Here is a 21,153-nt window from a genome sequence, read left to right as displayed (position 1 = left end):
AGTGTAATCCTTATCATAACCCCACCAAGAATTTTTTTTTTTTTTTTGGTATGAACTGAAAAATCTGATTCTAACCTGCTTTTAGCAATGCAAAAGAATTAGAATATCCAAGGCAGTCTTGGGAGAAAAACAAAGAAAAGAAGCTGTATGATTATAATACATGACTTCAAGACCTCCAAGCTGCAGTAATCAAGACAGAATCATGATAGCATAAAAATACATGAATAGAGCAAAGGAATAAAAAATACAGAGCTGAGAAATAGATCATACTTAAACAGTGATTTGCTGTAGTTTTTTTTTTTTTTTTTTTTAAACAAAGGTCCCAAAGCAATCCAATGAGAAATGGAATGTCTGTTCCACAAATGGTGCTCAAACACATAGATATCAATTTGGGAAAAAAAACAGAAACTTGACGCCAAATTTATATACCATACACACCATTAATTTTAAATGGACTGCAATTCTAAAAATAAAAACTGAAACTATAAAGCTTCTAAAAGAAAACAGGAGAATATGAGGGAATCCAATTTTGAGGGAAGGCAGGGATTTCTGAAGACACAGAAAGCAATAACTATGTTTGAAAAATAATAAGGTATACTATGTCAAAATTAAAATTTTCTGCTCATCGAAAGGCTCTGTGAACTAAATGAGTATGCAAGCACACACTGGGAGGGAAGTATTCTCAAAACATGTGTGTGATGACATTCTAGTATCTAGTATATACAAAATACTCCTACAACCCAATAACAAAAGTGCAGTCCAATAAGAAGTAGGCAAGAGATAATAACCACTTCATAAAGATAACAAATGGCCAATAAACTCATCAAAAAGTACTCCACATCATTGATCATCAGGGAAATGCAAATTAAAACTACAATGTGTTATCAGTACACACCCATCAGCATGGCTAAATTAGAAAATTTACGTCATCTAATGGAACAGCCAGAATTTCCACACGTTGTTAGTGAGTATGTAAAATTAATCACTTTGAGAAAAGATCTGGTGGCTTCTTACAAATGTAAACATTTACAGACCTACCCTATGACCCAGCAATTCCACTCTGAGGTATTTGCCCAAGAGAAACAAAAGCATATATCCATAAAAAAAAATTGCACATCAATGTTTATAGCAACTTTTTTTCATAATAGCCAAAACCTGGAGACAGTCCAGGTGTCTATCGACAAGAGAATGGAAAAACTGTAGTATATTTATACACTGGAATACTAGCCAAAAATCACAGGAACTAAGTACTAATCAACACTGCATTATAGATAAGCCTCCAAAAAATCATGCTGAGAGAAAGAAGTCTTACAGAAAAGAGTCTACACTGTATGGTTCAACTTACGCGAAGTTCCAGAATGAGCAAATCTAATCTACGGTGGGAAAACGTTCAGATTAGATGTTGCCTCTACAGAGATGAAAATGAGGATAGACTGGTGAGGGCACCAGGAAACTTTCATGGATGATGCCAATGTTCTATATCATGATAAGTTTATACAGGTGTCTGCATCTAGCAAATCAAGATGTCTTTACTTTGCTACATAAATTTTATTTCACAAAAGAACTGCACACAAATATTGAACGTGAGTTAATTATATGCATGCTGAAGTAATTAGGAAGTGATGTACAATAAAACCTGCAACTTACTTTTTCGGGGGGTGGTGTCAGTTTTACTTTTATTTATTTTTATATGAAAAATTTTACAAATTCTTAATTTTATTAAAGTCACAGCTGGTATCTATCAAATATTTCAAATTAGGACTTTGAGGCAATATTATATTTCAGATTCTCTAACACACTTCAAAACATTTAAATAATAAGCACAGAGGTTATCTCCATAATTACAAAACTTAGTACTAAACTTGCTGTTGCCTTTTTTGGCATTTACATAACAAAATTTCCTTGATAATATCTGCCTTCCATTTTGTATCAGTTTTCTGTAACGATAATTCTGACTCGGACAAGACTTTTAAATTAATATTTAACCCTGACAACTTGTTTTTATAAGATTATCTTTGCCCAATTATGTAATGTGATGCAACACAGAATTAAATAATTGGCATTTTCCACTATTCATTTCAAATGTTAATGTCCCCTGGATAAGCAAATAAAATAACATTTATATGACTTAATTATTCCGGTTCCTAATTGCTGTATCAGTAGCCAATGTCATTTACATCATATAACAATCAAGTGAAATCCATGAACCTTAGAAAGCCATAAACATTTGTTTACGCAAACACACACAACTCCGTCTACCACGTTAGAGGACACACAGATCCCTGCCACCCACACACCATCCACGTTCTCTACCTCCGTCTCAGCTCTCCACGTGAAAGTACACACCAAGGCACGCAAGAGCCAGAGTATCATGTATGACTATTTGGGATGAGTTCTATCATTGCAGCATAAGGCGAAAATAAAATTAGGAATTCTTTAGACAGCTTCTAATTTCCACAGGCCAGGAGGCCAGAGAGGCTTTGAAACATGATGTCAGGCGTGATGCAGATGTGAGGGGCTCGGCTTTGGGGGCATCTGCTTCTCGGGACAGCCTAGTTTCCAGCAGGCACTGAAGCACATGCTGCTGTAGAGAGGACCCCAGTGCCTCAACAGGAATGCTATGAAGAGCGTCCATGAACTACTGGGACCTTCGGGAAATGCCTCAGGACTCCAAGTCAGAGGCAGAAGCACTCAGGACTCGCTGAGATGACTTGCTCATGGGCCAGTATCGTGCAGTAGCTCTTGGCAAGAGCTCTGATTCTTGGGAGTCCAGCTTCTGCAAGCCAGAAGGCCAGCGTATGCCCTTCACTTTCTACCCACCACACACCAACACATCACAAGGGGCATTTCTTGGCGAGCAGAGGTCCTGGGGGAACGGAGTTTTCATAGCCAAGAGCAACTCAGTTTATCTGCCTCTCCACATTAACTGGGAGACAACAGAGTAATTACTTATTGTGGTTTTCCCATGCCTTCCAATCCCAACCCACGCTGAGAGCATTTAATGAGGAAAAAGAAAAACAAACAGCTCTTTGGGGAGGGAAAAAAAAAAAAAAACCACTTGATCATACTTACCTAAAAGTAATTTGGGAAAATTTGATGTTTCAATATTATGATAATACACTATGGATGTGGTGGTGGCAACAAATCCCATCACAGCCGGCATGAAGAGGTGGAGGTGCCGGGAGTCCCGCCGCCTACGGAGAGTGATACAGCATCAGTGTCTGCGGCGGATGGCTCCGGATTTTCTCATTTTCTTTCCAATTTGTTTCATTAAAACCCCCTCCTAGCAATATTTGAAATACAGAGCGAGATACTCTATATACAGACTGCTAAGAGAACATAAAAGGAAGACTGCCTTGGGAGACATAATTTTGCTGAAAGGATTTACCCTAACATGAAGGGTTGGAGAAATACAGCTAAACGAGACCTTGCAAAATGCTTGCAACAAAACTATCACTTTTCCTATATTGAAGAGCAGAGCTGCTGAAATAATTTAACACCAAGTAAAATAATTTACTTGAATTTACTTAAAATAATTTCACCAAGTGAAATAATTTACATCAAGTAAAAACCAGCAACGGAATGTGAATTCTAATGTCGTTGGAAAGAACACCTGTTCTTTGGTAGCTTTCCCAAACTTGACGGCTTTCCGTGATTTTTCCATTTTCATTCATTGATTCAACACATATGGGTTCGCTGGTCCAGACACTGTCAGATTGCGGGATGCAACAGTGAACAAGACAGGATATAGCATCTGTGGTCCCAAAGTCTAGAGTCTTTCAAGGAAAGCAATAGGAAATGCAAACGCAGGTGAAGGGGCCAGGAGGGCGTGCAGGGCTAGCGTCTGAGACAGAGCAAGCCTTGTGAAGGAACTGACTTCTAAACTGAGACCTTAAGAATGAGGAACTGCTACTCAGAGGAAGAAAGAGAGGAGGACTGTTCCAGACAGAGGGTCAGACATGTTCAAGGGTATTGCGAGCAATTCAGTATGACTGCAAGGAGACGAAATGTCATTCTGGGGGCAGTAGAGAGCTTCCAGTGGATCGGAGTTATGCCACGACAGATGGGCAGGACCGACAGCCCTCAAGTCCATTTGCATTAATTGTGCCACACAGTTCAACCTTTAAATCTTCTCAGATTACTTAAATGATGAATACACAATCGGTATAGAGAACAAAGTAACTAGTTCAAAAGTAACGAGAGAGAAAGAGGAACATTTGGGAAAAGGCAGAAGAACACTTTAAAAAGAGGAAACAAAATGCGCAAAATACACAGATGCACGATACAGTATACAATGTTCAAAGTTTTCCAAGAAGTTTAACGTTCCTCAGATAGAAAGTCTGAGATAGGACGCATCATGAAAGGCTTTATATGCCACGGTAAGGAGCTGAAATCTAATCCTGCGGAACACGGAACACTTGAACAGCTAAGTGGTGTGGTCAGATGAGGCCTTTAGACATATCAATCTGGTAGTAACGTGGATGGTGAAGTTGACAGGTAGTGGGGTGGGTTGGAGAGGAGGGGAGAGGCACAGACGAAGGAAAGTAGTTAGGAAACCATGGGGAGAGGCCAGGTGAGAGACAATGAAAGCCTGAGTTAAGCTTTGGCAGGGAGGGAATAATACATTTGGAAAAGACTGTCAACACGGACAGGATTTTAACAGTTAAGGTATGAGTGTGATGTGGATGGAGACAGAGACTAATCCCCAGGGAGCTTGGGTAGATGGTGTTAACAGAAGATTTTAAGAGGAAGAGCAGGTTGGAGAGAGGAAGCAGGAACGTGTGGGCTGTGAAGGTATGTAACAAGCATGCAAAAGAAGTTGTCTAATAGGCAAGTGCATGCAGTCTTAAGGCATGAGGAAGGATATGTTTGGAATCATGAATACAGACAGAGGAATGAAACTGATGGCATTATCACAGCATAAGAGCTGGCTTCAAAATCACCCATTGCCTCCCAGAAATAGTTCAAAGGGTCAAAGAGAAAATGCTGGAAATAAATATTTCATCAGTACCGAAATTAAGAAATGCCTCTAAGCTTCTTTAATTACCGAAGCAAAGAAAGAATCAAAAACCCACTTAATAGTTAGAAAGTTTAAAAATGAACATACTACCTATCAAGTCCTATAAAATGGTCAAAACCACACCTAGAAGAAAGTTTATAACCTTGAGCATATTCAATAAGAAATCATTATGATAAATAATTAAGTGCTCAGTTCAAGAAGTTAGAAAAAGAATAACAAACATCAGTAAAAAAAAAAAAAGGAAAAAATATAGGATTAACACAGACAGTAGCAGCTACAGCAAGGTTTATATTTATGGCATTTCTTTAGTAGGGATTTAACGTGTTTTTTAACCATGCTAGCATTTTTATTAAGATTCCTGTTATACTGTTACTGCTCTGCTTACAAAGTAGTACAGGTTTTGAGTGGGGCCCCAAACCTTATTCTTTCCTTTAACCACTATTATTTTTAGAGCATGATTTGCAGACTTCAGTGTTTTAGTAGAAGGACGTATATCCCATTATAGCAGAAAATCTTTAGTCAGAAAGTTAAAGAGAAAGCCAAAAACCATATATTGTGGAAAACAAAAGAACAGTTTCAAAAAAGAGAAAATGATAGAAATAAAAACCTAAATGAAAACACAATATTACAGTGAAGATTTTAATGTGCATTTTTAGTATTTGATGAATTAACTAGTACAAAAATAATCAACACACAGGGCTTTAACAATCCAAATCAGTAAACTCAATAAGGTTCTGTCTCTTATAAGTAATAAGAATAAAGAATTCTTAATACTTAAGAATATATTTTTTATTTAATACTTATTACTTATAAAATAATCACTTAATTGACTCTAACGAAAATGTTAATAAGTCCCCAAAGGTATTCATTTAACAAATTACCTGCTCTAATAATAAGCCAGTCAAATTAGACCAAAAAGCAGAATCACAAATTATTTAGGGAGAAATAAAAAAGGGAACACTTCTTAGGAAAACTTGTGGAAAACAGAATGTTTCAAAAGAACAATCAATAGCTTTAATATTTGTATTACTCAGAAGGAAAATCAAATATTCAATGAGGAAAGTCTTTGCATTGTTTTATTAATTATAATAAGCATTTGTGATAGTTTAACTAAAAAACAGTTCATGAAGTTTTGTTAGAAAAAAGAAGGAAGGAATGATCAGCAGAGTCAAATATAATAAGTGTGTTAAAGAGTAAAAGATGTCCATTAAAGTGTTGTTCATGATTTTTGGGATTCTTGTTGAAGCAGTTTCCAGAATAAGACAAAGCAAGAGGGAAAGCAAACTGAATCTTTGGGTTCAGAAGGAACCGGAAGATTTTTTTTTTTTTTTTTTTTTTTTTTTTTTGAGAGTCCTGGATAAAACGGGGAAGGAGAAGAGTCTCCAGCTGAAGACTGGGAGACGGCAGCGCAAGATCAAGGGTGTATTTCTGCTTGTTTTTAGTGTGGATCTCTTGTACCACCGCCACGATAAAACAAGTTTCCGCCATGAGCATATGTTGTCATTATTAGTTTAGCTTCTGTTCCAAGTCTTTGACTGGATCTACACATCAGCCCCAAGGCTGAAAGGAGGAGTCACCCTCGTCTACATGATGTCAAGCTTTTAGGACACACGTGACTTCCACTATCTTCCACTTTACACGTGCACATAATAACACGAAGAGTCAGCCTATATGCCAAGGGAATGAAAAAATGAACACTAACATTGGCTATGCTGATACAATATAAGACAAATATGCCAAAGAGCTGTAAACAACTCTCTAAATGCTTAGAAACGTGACACATCTTAGGGTCTCTGATTTTCCTCTGAATCAGAAACTCAGATGTGCACATTGATGCAAAGTACTGTCATAAAACATTACAAAATTGTTGGCTGCATGACAACAGCCTTGAAGTTTCATTCCTTGTTAATTGCAACAGAAAAACATAAACAGATGTCTTGTTAGATAAGAGGAAAAAATCACTTTGAAGATTTCTGTTTCAGACTTTAAATTAGTTTCATAGCAATCCTTCAGTGAAAGGTGTAATATTTGGTGTCATTTCATAATGAAAATTTTCCTATTACTTGAGTTCATTTTTTGTTACTATGTGATAAAAATACCTCCCTCATCTGATTTTCAAGTTTATAAATAAAATTCATTATATCTAACTGCCTAGTACAAACTTCTTTTATTAGAATGTCAGAATTTCTTCATAAATAGGGGTTTTATGACAACTCCTGATTTTGAAATAATTATGTGCTTTGCCTCAATCTGCAGCCATATCCTCAGTGGCTCTTTGACTTCTTGAATGCCTGTCTCAAGGCAGGCTGTTGTATCTTTGCTGTTTTACAAAATAAGTTGGAACATTTAAGCACCAGTTATATATTTATATATAAAGATCATATATATATGATCTTCCTTGCTATTTATGTTTATTTTGAAAAAGAAGGTAAATATCAAAGCGTTTAAAAGGAGAGAACTTTTGGCCAAGGCTACAGAGACGAAGGAGCAAAGAAACAGAAAATACATCAATGAGTACAAGCCACAGAGATCTGAACTCGTGTTATCAGAGAAAAGATGCAACACAAAAACATAGACAACGTGCATGATTGTCATGTAAAAAGGAGGACGGCTGTGGTTCCTAGTAAGTTCTGACCAAAAAGTTAAGCCTGGCTTGGTACGCTCTTAACTACCATCTGTATCAACGCCTCCCACTAGGATAGCATACTCCCATTAACTAAGTGGAGTCACTTACGAATCTGAAACAATGCCTTCTGCTATTTCACAAACATGCACAAACAGGAGGGCAAACGTAAGAATCCATCTCAGGTTGTGTCCAGGAAAATGAAGCCATGTGTTGTGATGAATCTGGACTTTTGAGCTCTGACTCCCCCACCCTGAAAAGAAGAAAAAGGTCAAGAGATCAACAAGGATCAATTATAATCATGGAAATGATTTCCATTGTGATAGATTTTGGGGTGAGTTCCCTGAAACCTTACTCCTTTCTAGGGTAGCAATGGAAATCCTGGTCTATTTGCATTATGTTGAAAAAGGAACAATTTCAATTCATTTTTACAGGACTGCCTAGGTAAGACATTGACATTTGTTGCTTTGCTCAGGAATAACACAACATCTGGATGACAAGGTGATTATTTTATGCTAGTCACAGCTCTTACTGACAGGTCTCTGATTCACTCAAAAGAAAAACAGATTAATGATGATATTAATCAAAGCAATCTGGATTCTAAAATCTTTCAAAACATGGGATCTGTGGGAGGATTAACAAAAAAAGTCATATTTGGTGATGAAATATAGGACCCATTGGCTGAGTCAACTCTTAATCACATGCACATCATGCGAAAAAAATGATAACCTATGACTGGGCCAGTGCTAGTGATATTTTCTCAAAGAAGGCTACAGTTTTGTTCATTGATGAAATTTTAAGTAGGCTCAAGAACATCACAGGTTCACCCTTAGCTCATCACTGGAGATAAAATTAGTTACCAGATTACATTTTAGTAAAATGTTGATGGTTTCCCCTCAAAACCATAGAGTAATGCCAACTGACAGATGGTGTGCTAAGAAAGGACCCTACTCTTGTCTCTTTTGTCACCTTTTGTTCTGAATTTTTGACTTGGGGGAAAGCCCTACATCCTTCAAGAATGATTGGGGTGTCCACTTAAAATACTGAAGGAAGGAATTTTTGTATAGACAAAAGGGACCCTTGAAGCATTCTTTGAAAAGAATATTGGTTCATTGCTTAGTTGTTCCCAAATATACTTATTAGAAGATTAGTTACATTTAATGTATTCTATTAGAATTTATGCTATAAACTCTTGCAGATAAGCTCTTTTATTTTTCCTACAACACTGTAATTTTCCTTATGTCTGAGATACTTCTTTGAGATTCAGTATGGTCTCTCACTGACTCAAGTAGCCAATGTTATGGATGAATACTCTGCATTTTTTCTCCATCATTTTCCTTTGATAGTGTTCATTCCAATTCCACTTGATTCAAACATCCTTTCGCGAGCCTCTGTGTTGATGCCAGAGACACAAGCAGCCCAACAATCGCTGTCAGTGAGTTAACTGGATGTCAAAAATGAATTATTTAACAGTAGAATTGCAATTTAAAAAAGGATGTTCTACCTTTGGCCAAAGGGTCATTCTTAATGTCCTACAAATGCCACCACCTATACAAAAACTAGTGTTTCTATAAATGGCCACTCTGGTCCCAATATATTTAATGTCTATACACTTGCTTGACCTAAATAACTAGGTGCCAAGAGTTATGCTGGCTTCTGCATAATATCTGTCATATAACAGAAATTTTTTGCTCACTGTTGGAATGCCCGGTACTTAGTAATCTCTCAATTAAGATTTGTTAAATGAAGAAATAAAAGCTTAGAGATTACTTTTAAACATTCCTTTAAAGCAGATCCTTAAATTATGAACGTTTTCTCAAGAAAATCAGTCAGATAGCCTTTTGATACACTTTTATGAGCAAAATTATGCATGGGACTATTAAACATCAAATTCAAAATAGTGGTGACCTCTTTTGAAAGGACAGGAGCGTAGGATGTGGGAAGAGGATCAGGGAGTTGTACTTGGACTGTTAGATTCCTTGCAATGAGTGTGACAGATTCAACAGGTGTTTATTACATTACTCCTGGTCATTTTTCTATATGAAAAAAATCGTATAATTTTAAAAAATGCTAGAAGGTCTATTTTGGTTGTTTTGAGGAAGTTATACAAATTATGCATAACTGCTCTAAATAACTGGATTTTGTGTCTACGTAAACTGTAAAACAATAGGGAAAACTGTCTAACTTCTTTCTAAATAGCTTGCCCACCTACTCTTCCTACCTGAAGACGCCCCATCACTCCTACTTTGACTTGCATGCTCTGTATCTTTCCAGTCCCCAACCATGTCACTCCACGTGCCTTCCCCACTGGCCCTGAGAAGAGCTAGCTGTTGGTGGGCTAATGCTCAGGACAGTTTCTTCCTGGATCTGTAAATGGGCTTACAAGGCAGTATCAGCATTTCTTTTGACTTTGACTTACGTGTTTCACTGGGAAATTCCTGTGACTATTCCAGGCAAGCACTGTGTTTTATCCACTTTCCGTTCTCCTCACCTAGCACAAAGCAAGTACTCAGTGGATGCTCTGACCTATCTTATAAAACTCTTTCTCTTTTTTTCAAAAACTGCGGCTTCTTGAAGTCCTTTCTAGAAGGCATGTGACTGCTATTTTTATCTACAGAATATTAAATGCCAAAAACATCAGTAATTGGAAAACACAAGATACTAGTTTGTTCTTTGCCCACAGACTTACATATTAGTTCTCATGCTGGAAAATTACATCAATGTTATACCAAATCTCAGCCATTAATAAGACCTTTCCTGTCAACACCAGGTGATGAAATATAGGACAGGAGGTTACTCACCGATAAACAATATTGGAAAAGTGATAAACAACAGGAAGACATGAGGGACCAGGTTGAGAGCGTCCACGAAGCAGGGGTTTTGCAACACACCATCATAGATATTATATGAAGAAATGTTGTTACCACAGAATGAAAGGCTCATTTCTTCTTATATGGTTTAACCCTAAAAGGGAGAGAGAGAACGAAAAGCCTCAATTTACTATTGAATTCTCCTTCATACAATTATAGCCTTAAAGAGGTGTTATATTGTACAATTAATCCTCTTTATTTTTGCAGTTGAGTAAAGGAAACTGTATGCCAAAGTCAGTTGAGAGTTACTTATAAAGGCCTTATACATTCCATAAGGTCCACTTTGTAAAGATTTTTTTTCAGAGAAAAATATTCCTTTTTAATTTGGAAAATAAACAATAATATCTACCAAGAGTGGTACCTGAAAGGAGTATTTGTCTGAATAATATGATTTCAAACAGCAAAAATGGTTGATTACCAAGAAAAAGAAGGGAGGAAATGAAATTACTGACTGAAAACTCAAAAGAGGGTAATAGTAAATCCTTTCCCATGCGCACTCATTGAAAACGCTTTCACGAACGACTTCAGCTGGACACAACTTTCTGCAACATTTTATTAATTGCAGGGCATAGTAGTACAAAGAGACCAACGTGTCTGGAACCAGCACAGAGCCTTTCTCTGAACAACAGTTAAATCAAGTGTTTAAGGCGAATCAGCTACTATTCAAGTAGCTCAGGCCCCATAGTCAGAGGATATTCTTATGTGAAATACACTCAACTCAAGGCTTGGAACAAAGGATGTCTTCTCATTGGAAAGCTGTATTCCACCAGAGAAGCAGACAAGCTTAGAGAGGAAACAGAGAGCAAGATCACGGAGGATTTTCTTAGCCATTGTGGGGACTCTGGCTTCTACTCTGAGTGAAATGGAGCCACTGGGAAGGGGGAGATCAGAGGAGTGACAAGCTCTGACTTCCATTCAGATGAATTCTCACTGCTGCGCTGAAATGGATGGTGTAAGAGCAAGGGTCACTTCATCAAAACGCTACTGTGAAATGCCAGCAAGACTGTCAGCATTCTGAAAACGTCTTTTATGATGCCTGCTATTTATTTCTCACCTACTAAATTCTGGGAGTTTTGCATGTATTATGTAAGCCCTCAGAACAACCATGCAATGTTAGTGGCGTTCTTTGCATTTTACAGAGGACAGTATTGGGGCTTAGACAGTAGCCAACCAGGAGAGTAGCCGGGATCCACACCCCCGTGTGTCTGACTCTAAACTATGTTCGTCCCACTCCATCACATAGCCTGCAGCCAACTTTTTTTTTTTTTTTAAATAAATCTCTTATCTGTTCAGGTTAAAATAAGTAACAGTTTGAGATTTTAATCTCACTGGACTTTGTTTCTTTTCCATATTTATGTCACCCTGGATTCACACTTAGATTATTAAAGGTTGGCAAAGGTTTGAATAATTAAAGAAGTACCTTTTTTCTCCTCCCTTGCATTGATTTAGCAGTGGCCACGAATCATATTTTTTCCTAGAAGAAAACAAAGCGTGTTACACAGAAAAGATTCGCAACAGTAGGTGAACTATTGGAGAAATAAAATTTTAAACAAAAGCTTTATAAAGCATTACATGAATAGAACAACTAGTTAGAAAGCCTATGTGCTTACAGTCTGTAAATTCTTAAATGGAATTCCTCTCATATTATTTCTGGTAATACTTTTTTTTTTATATGCTCTCTAGTCAAGACCTTTTCTTATCTTTTTAAAAAAATGTTTTATTTAAAAAAGAACTCATAAAACTTTGTAAATCAACTATGCTTCAATGAAAAAAACTTTAAAAAGTGTAAAAAAAAAAAGCCCTCAAGGCGAGGTTAGAAACTTGCCAAATTCTTAACCAACTGTTAAGGTTCTAAGCTAGATAAAAGAATTTAAAAAGGACAAGATTTTTCAAATAGCAGTAAAATGGAAGTTCTGATTTCATAATTGTACATTAGATTTATTTCTGGTAAACATGGAAAAAACAGAAACTGAAAAAAATAGTTTGCAATGGAATTTTTAAGACTACTTCTTTTATTTAATAGAAATGATAAAAGGATACTTTAAGCTTACTCTTAATTGAAAGACATGTATAAACTTTCCTACAGCAAATTGAAAAATAATTTTTACTTTAGCTAGTTTTATAATTTTATCCAAAATTATAGTATTCCAATTGGCTACATTCATAAATCTTGATATTTAATCACTATCAATATTGAGTCAGATACTAAAATATAATCTGAATTTGCAAAACATATATATACTTCATTAGCTATAAGCTCTGCCTGCCTCGTATTTAATCAGTCCTGAAACCTACTAATTCAGTAATCTTGGGATAAATGTGTGGAACTGTGGAAAGAGAATACCAAAGAAGTACAACAGCCTGAAAAAGTCAGAGAACATTTTCAGCCATGCACTTGATATCTGGGATTTTAGGCCATTAATTAATTAACTGTAAAAATATTTATTGATACTGACCGTGTGCTAGGCACTAGGAATTCAACAGCATGCGTGACAGAAACAGTCCCTGTGATCTTATGCTATATAAATCAGACTAGATTAATGCCAGTAGTTCTTGGTATAATGTAGAGGTTATGATCTAAAAGACAGAAATATATACAATGACATAATCACACAAAGTAGCATACTTCAGCTTGCTAAAGTAAAAACTTTAGAATGATATTTTCTTTCTACCATAATCCTAACCTCACACTCCCCCCTGGCTCCCCACCTGTTACTGTCTCTCACCACATCTCTCCTTTCACTTTTTCTTCTGCCGCTTCTTCCATCCTTCTTGCCTGTGCATGAGGCACGGAACAGCCAGCCCTCACTACAACCCGCCATGGACCAACAAAGGGAAGAAGTGAATTTACTGCAGATGTGTCGAGAATGTTTGTGTTTACCTGAGGCATTTTATTCAATCAAGATTTTTAACTAATTCTTAAATCTCCAATTGTCATTCAGGGTTTCCTTCCCAGGACCCAGGTTAAGTTAGGGATGCTTTGGGAAGGGTACAAATTGTTGCCCTTGCCAAAGAAACCCCGTCAGGTGACACCTTGCAGCCCCGCCCCTTCTGGAGCTGTCTAGTCCAGCTAACACTGATAGAGGCCCCAGAAAAACGAGGAGTGAGAGGGAAGGGGGCCAGATAGGAAGACAGGACATTTTTTTTCCCCACAAGTATAAACCCACGGAAAAGTGTTCAAGTGTTTATGACAGCTGATAGAGTTGGAGAATTTGAGTGAATGAACTTTAAAGACAAACACCAAAAGTGAAACTTTGATTATAGGGATGGTCTGTGGAGCAGAAAATATATAACAGAATAGTCCTTGATGACCAAACTTACGTCTTCATGGCAAGAACACTACCCTTGGTATTCTTATTCCTTGAAATGCATTATAGGAAGTTCCCCATACTCAGGAAGTATAAAATTTGGATTCAGTCGATGAATGTAAAGTAAATAAGTGAAAACTAGCACTCTATTCTGTTCACCTAGCAGAAAGTCAGATCTGATGGAACAGAAATCCCAGAGAATTTAACATGCTGGAAACACCTGGAAAAAACACGCTAAAGGCAAAGTAAAAGCGTTCATTCTCACACACCAAAATAACTCATACTTTAGTTATTCAGAAATTAACCAAATTATGTTGGGAGACTGAAACAGGACATTTTAAAGAACTTAACTGGGGCCTTTATCATTATCTAGGGTATGTTCAGAGTCAGATCACTTAGGAAAACAAACGTAATAAGTTATTTGAAGTTATTCAGTCCATGGTTCATAAAACACGAAGTATAAGATGTCTGTCTATCGATCTATCAATGACAGATCCAAGCAGGAATTCACCAGCTTTACGAAGAGACTTCTGGTTAAGTGCCTGGTCTGAATGCACCCAGCGAAGTTGTACTGCACACCAAAGGAAATGTTGGAACCACTCAGCAGATAAGATTGCTTTAGAGAGACAACTCCAGTGGTTTTTTGTTGTTGTTTTTTTAATCCCAAACTGGACAAGTAAAGCAACAAATAAATACCTTGGGCAATTGCTTGACGCTGCTTCAAACCCCTACCGGTGCACCTCCACTACCTTCAAAACACCGGCTTCCTACACTGTCTTAAGTGTAAAATTCAAACCCGGACGCAGAACTCCTAAAAAAGCAAAGAATAACACAAATTAAGCAGACAGAAAGAAAGCTACTTCATGAACAAGATGGGAAATGTCTAAGAGACATACACAGAGAGAGAAAGAAATGGTAGTAACTCCCTGCATTATATCCAGTTGGTTTAAGCAGGAGCCGGCCAGAGTCTTGAAAGTAAAGCTGGAAACCTGATCCCCACGCCCTCTGCTCCCCGGCTGGGGCCCCGTCCCTTAATCCTAGAAATAGCGACGTTGAAGGCGAAGCGCAGCGAGAGTGCTCGGGCGCCTTTTGGTTGCCGAAACGCTGGATCAAAACCGACAGCTTACGGTTATCCTTCAATTTTTTAAAATGATATTTATGTAAAAGACACGGACTCACTTACTCCGAAGGCAGAGTGTTCCTCCCCTGGCCGAAGCACGCAGGGCGCCGGGCGGATTATTTTTAGGGTGGTGGGAGATCAGCTGCTGCCTCCTATCGAGTTTCTCAACTGCAGAAACTGCTCTCGGCTGGGGCGGACGCGGCGACTGCGAGGCAGGAAACTGGGCAGAAGCCCCGAGCGCAGCGCCTGGGACTGGAGACCCTCCCCACCCCCGCTCGGCCCAGCTCTCCGCACCGGAGCAGCTCATCTGGGGCGCGCGAGATCACGATTTTACAAATGCAAGTAATGTGCGTCCCCTCAATTCATTAGACACTGAAACTTACTGATTCACTGATTCACCGCAGTCGGGTGTTCCAATGTTAGATCACTTGCACTTGTAATCCCCCCTCCCCGGCTCTTATAAACCACACGAGGAAGCGAATTTGGGGGGTTCACCATTTTCCCCCAAGTGGACCTGGGAAATGAAGGACTCATTCCGGGCACAGGAACCGGCTGCCGGGCTGTATTCGCGCGTGCGAATGTCTCGAGGAAGCAAGGCAGACTCAAGCCCAGTCATTGCCCCAGCGCCCCGGGAAACCTGGTTACTCCTTGGGACCCGTCACTGCGCTCCAGATGGCCGACGCTTCCCCCAGCTCCCCGAAAGCGGGGCTTTGGCTTCCCATGGGTTTACACACGGTTCCCCTGACTCTTGCTCTCGACCAGAGAGATCATAAATTCCCAAGGAGATAATGTGTTTAAAATACACTCACTCCCGCAATAACTCCCCCCAAAACGCAAGCCGTAAATTTTGTTCCAGGCAACCCTTAATCAACACTCGATGTTATCAGAGGCCAGCGCTCAGTCAACTCGAAATAACCATTGTTTTTGTCAACTGTCCCGGTCTGCTAAAGGATGGTCAGCCTGGGGGCTCCGTGCGCGACCCCGAGGGGCACCGCTCCCAAGACCTGAACCCCAAACTCCTGCGGCCCACGGACTCTGGGACAGAGCTGACCTCCGCCCTGCCAGCCCCGGGCTTTCCCCGCGGGAGCCTCCCTGCTCGGAAGGTCTCTGCGTTCCCGGGTGAGGCCCAGTCTCCGCCAGCGACTGACGCTGGAAGTCGCGGCCGCTAGAGGTCTGCCGGGCCTGCTGGGGCGACACCCGGGAGGGTCCGGGAGACTCAGAGCCCGCGAACTTTGAAAGCTCGGCTACTGCACCCTGGAGCTGTTTTCCGCGACGCAGGCGCAGGGACAAAGCGCGCTTCAAGGATGGGGATCCCGGGACTGCGGCTGGGAACCCTGAGGATCCGATGAACAAACCAGAAGGGGGACCAGAGGTTCCCAGTGCGTCTAGGGAAGAGAGAACTGGAAATGAGGGCTGCAAATAATTCCCAGATACAGACCCTGAGTGTGACCACACAAAATCAAGTTGACTTTGGGGTTTTAAATATATATATATACACACACACACACATATATATATATATAATTAAGGTCACTTATTATGATTAAGTCATGCTTAATTTTTTAAGTCAAACTTTGGAAAGTATGAAAAATATAAGGGAGACCAATGAGCCCTCAAATTTATAAAACTACCGAAAACATTTTGATGTATTTTAACAAAAACAAAACCAGCGGTATAGTGTAGCGATAAAAACAAACATGGATGCGGGAGCCAGCCTGCTATCAAATCCTGCTACCGCACTTGTCTCAGTGCTCAGAGACTTTGGACAAGTTGCTTAATTTTTCTATCAGTTTCCTCACATACTCAATGGGACGGATACAAAATATGTATGTTTCATAGGCCTGATGGCGAGGGTAAATGAGAGAATCCCTTCAAAGAGCTAAGTGCCCTTCCTCTAGGTGAAAGCTAATATGTATGTTATTCTATTAGTTTTTTCTATGCATATTTTACGTTGTTGGCAACGCAAAATCATTTACCTCCTCACAGTATCCTTTAAAACAATTATTTTCTGATGGCATTTAAAAATCTTTGTAGAAATCATTTAAATGGCTCCAGAATATTTCATTGTGTGACTACACCATAATTTTAAATCCATTTTCTTATTGTTGGACAGAGGGTTGTCAAATTTTTACCACCATATTTAGTCCTATGATGAATTTTTATAAGGTTTTTTTTTTCCTTTGGTAGCAGATAACTTCTTTAAGATACATTCTCTGAAAAGTAATTACAGCATCAAAATTAGTAAATATTTTTAAGGCTGTGGATATAGAATGCAAAAATACCTTTCTAAAAAGTGTATATAAACTCCCTCCAAAGTCCATGAGACAGCCTATTAAACTTACACCCAAACCAGCATTGAATATTCTTATCTTTTTAAAAATCTTATAATTTGACACATAACATGCAATTCCTTGTTATTAACATCCATTTTTCAAGTGTTCATTAAACTATGTATTCCCTCCATTTTGAACAATTTGTTCACATACTTGTCCATCTAATGGGTTTTAATGATGTTTCCTAAAATTTGCATAAACTTTTAGTGAGAGGGACATTAATCCTGTTTCATATGTAGGACAGATACTTTCCCAATTTGTCATTTTAAAAAATGATAGTGGTTCTACCATTACAAAAAATAAAAAGAATTGTTTTCATACAGTCTATAAAAATTTGTGCACACCATGTGCTTAGACCTCTTGCCTGACACAGAGGTCAGTGGTGGGTCAGACCTCCAGGGTCACTGCCTTCATAGTGCTTTTCCTTAAGGGAAATTTTACTTGGGCAAATTTGATGCTTTTTATCATTGCATTGTATTCCAATGTTGTACTTAATAAATATTAACCATCATTTATATTTGTTTAAAGGTTTTTTTTTTTAAATTCAATTCTGAAATTCATTTTGGCATATACCATGGGAAAAGAACCTAAGTCAATATTTTATTTGTTACATCAACACCACTCAATGAATAATCTTTTTCCTTTCCTCTAATATGTAATACTGCCTTTGTCATATACATATAATTATTTTATAAGATCTGTTTCTGAGCTAGTGTTCTGTTCAATTGACTTATTTTTAAATTTTTTTCTACTCTATTACTATGATCAGATGGAGGTGATTATTATAGCTATAAAGTATATTTTAACCCTAGTAGTGTTAGTCCCCTTTTTACTCTTTTCAACATTTTCTTATCTATTCTTTTTTGGAGATTTTATTAGAATTTCACTACATCTAGGAAATAATTTATAAAGAAATGTCATCACTTCGGCGTTCTGTCTTTTCCATTTACTTGTCTTCTTTTTATCTTGATATTAAATTTATATAGATTTGTGCATTTCTTGTAATGATTTATCATACAAAGTTCATATATTTGTTTCCATACTTTGTTCTGCTATTAAGAATGTTCTATTTGTTTATATTTTCTGTCAAATTATGTATTTATCTTATATCCAAGCACTTTACTAAGCTTTCTCAATAATACCAAGATTGTTTTGCCATGTTACCTTGACTTTCCAGAAAATACATTATCTGCAAATAGTGGTACATTTGTGCTATTCACTGTATGCTTGTGTTCCCCAAAATCTCACACATTGAAATCCTACACCTCAGTGGCACTAGGAGGTGGGGCCTTTGGGAAGTAATTAGGTTTAGATGATGTCTTGAAGATGGAGCTCCCATTGTGGGATTCACGCCCTTATGAGAAGAGAAAGAGACTAGAGCTTGCTTTCTCTGCTCCGCACCATGTGAAGACACAGCAAGAAGGCAAGTAGCTGCAAACTAGGGGGAAAGCTATATAATACAAGCCTTCTCCTTCCCTCTGTCTCTCTCCCCACTCCTAAACTAGCCCCGCCTCCCAATCTCTATTGAATTGCTCCAGTGACTCAGATTTAAAACCTTGAACTCAATGCTCACTTTCTCTCACTCGTCCCTCTTCATCCTCATACAATTATTAAATCATTCATGTTATGCTGAGCCGTGACTTCCCTCCACTTCTTTCCTTTCTCTCTGCCTCCCTTGTCTCTTAGAGTCTCATTAGTTATCGACTCAACCCCTTAACTGGTCTCTCCCACCATTAACCGTTTTACACAGACATACCATATTAATCTTTCTAAAATGCACCTTCAGTTACCGAACTATCACACTCACAAATCTTTCACAACTCACTCTGTCATTTAAGGTCTTCACAAAGCTTGCCTCACCCTCTCTGACCTCTTATCTTCCAACCAACCTCTACACCTTAACAGCTTCGGTATACACCTCAATACTCTTGTTTTTGCTCATCCAACTGCCAAACGATCTCTTCTATGCTCTTCCCTCTCTGAATCCTGGCTGTTTCAACGCTCTTCCCAAACATCTCATTTTCTGCATCACTCCACCGTGGGTCTCGCAGTGTCTGCCACGTAGTAGATGGTAAATGGGTTGTGACAGCCCCTTCTTTCTGTATCTGCAGTCACAGCACCCCCTTCGATGTGGCTTTTGCAGTGTTTCCCCTACAGAGTGTGGGCTCCAGTTCCAGCCAGCACACCCCTCCCCAGACCAAGTTCTAGCCAGCACACACCCTGCCCCCCAAGATCAAGCCAGCTGAGAAGGCAGCAGTCGTCACGTCCACTACAACTGCTCTTTCCCCTGCAAAGCATGGATGATCCAGAGGACAAATGAGAAAAGGCCAGTAGACTCCACTCAAACAAGCAGTCTTCTATCATCTCTTACATGACGCCCATCTTCCCGCTAGCTCCACAGCAAGCTTCATGGAGATTGTGACAGCGTCCTGTCCTTAGGTCTTTTTTAAATGAGAGCAGAGACTGAAGTGGGAAGAACCGCAGAGGTTAAGAGCCATGAGCTGTGTTCTTGGAGAGCTATCAATCAGTGAGGACACTTGCAGGTGTGAGACCGATAGGATTTTGAATCCACCTTATGGGTTTTAAAACAATGGACTTTGTTTCGAATCACATTATAGTTACATGACCTGAGCCACAGAAACCAGAGAGGAGTTTCTCCAAAGATGGTTTGAAGGAGTAAATGATACTCATAATGTTAATGCAAGACTAAAGGCATAAGTAGGATCTATGTCTCCATGACTGTGCCTCTTAGGCATCTGGAAATAGACATTCATCCACGTGCACTTAATATTGAATATTTACAAGCTCCTACTGCAGATGTGAATAGAGAAAGTTCCTTAGGAAATACTATAAAAGGATGTAAGGTTAGAGTCAAAATTAAAAAAAAAAAAAAAGAAAAAGAACATGATGTTGTCCCTGGGAGAGCAGATCACAGAGACTAATCTGGGAAAACAGATCCTGAGGGCATTTAATAAAGTTAGATAAGCACTAAGATTACACTGGCTTGGTCACGTAATAACCATTTTTTATTCTTTTGCAAATGTGAACCGTGTAAAGAGTGCATTTCCCTTTTTACGATTCACTTGGGAAAAGAAGGTATCTGCCTTAAGCAGGAGAAAGTACAATTCATTTGATCTTGATGAAAGCGAAGCCCTCAAAATCCACAGGTGGGTGTTCCTGGTTCCACCAGCTTCCCAGAGCATCTGTTTCTTGAAATGAAGAGAATTAAGACTTGCATTGATTTATTCTGTCCACACATATTTATTGATGATCTGCTGTGTGTCTCACATGTGGTAGGAGAAAACAGCACTGAACAAGATAGACATGCCTTCTGTCTTTCTCGAACTTTAAGCCTGGCTGGGAAGAAAGCCATTAAATAAGTAAGAAGAAACACTTTTAAAAATAAAATTGTGATAAATGCTACAAAAGGAAAGTACAAAGAATTATGACATGGTATTATTGAGACCAGACATAGTCAGGGAAGTTTTCCCACGAAAATGGCATTTCAGCTGCAGCTTGGAGGATAAGAAGGACTAAGTCAGATGAAGGGTAAGAGGAAGACAATCATGATCTAGTCAGGAGAATATGTGCAAAGGCCCTGTGGTAGAACGGGCTGCATGCCTTTGAGACCAGTGGCTGAAGTGTGGTTAGTGCACAGAAGGTCAGGTAAGATGAGACAGATGAGCAAGGCCTGGGAAGGTCATTAAAAAGATGTTGAATTTTATATTCTTTTTTAAAATTTTGTTTTTCAGAACAGGGTGGAGAAGGAAAGCTCCTTTATTATTTTTTTTTGGGGGGGGGAGGTAATTAATTTTGCTTATTTATTTATTTTTAGAGAAGTCCTGGGGATTGAACCCAGGACCTCATGCGTGCTAAGCA

At 38.7% G+C, this 21,153-nt stretch overlaps 1 protein-coding gene across 1 annotated transcript in view; it reads right to left on the bottom strand.

Moving 5' to 3' along the window:
• Nucleotides 1–15,239, bottom strand: part of ABCC9 (ATP binding cassette subfamily C member 9) — a 107,435-nt gene extending 92,196 nt beyond the window's left edge. The window contains 6 exon segments of the mRNA XM_032472850.1: nt 3,073–3,194; nt 7,755–7,896; nt 10,445–10,607; nt 11,934–11,987; nt 12,970–13,090; nt 15,005–15,239. Of these exon segments, the coding sequence (XP_032328741.1) occupies nt 3,073–3,194; nt 7,755–7,896; nt 10,445–10,586 (406 nt within the window). The 5' untranslated portion in view covers nt 10,587–10,607; nt 11,934–11,987; nt 12,970–13,090; nt 15,005–15,239.
• Between the last annotated feature and the right edge of the window lie 5,914 nt (nt 15,240–21,153).

This window comes from Camelus ferus, chromosome 34 (assembly GCF_009834535.1).
Source record: "Camelus ferus isolate YT-003-E chromosome 34, BCGSAC_Cfer_1.0, whole genome shotgun sequence".
NCBI lineage: Eukaryota > Metazoa > Chordata > Mammalia > Artiodactyla > Camelidae > Camelus > Camelus ferus.
This window is presented reverse-complemented; position numbering and strand designations above follow the sequence as displayed.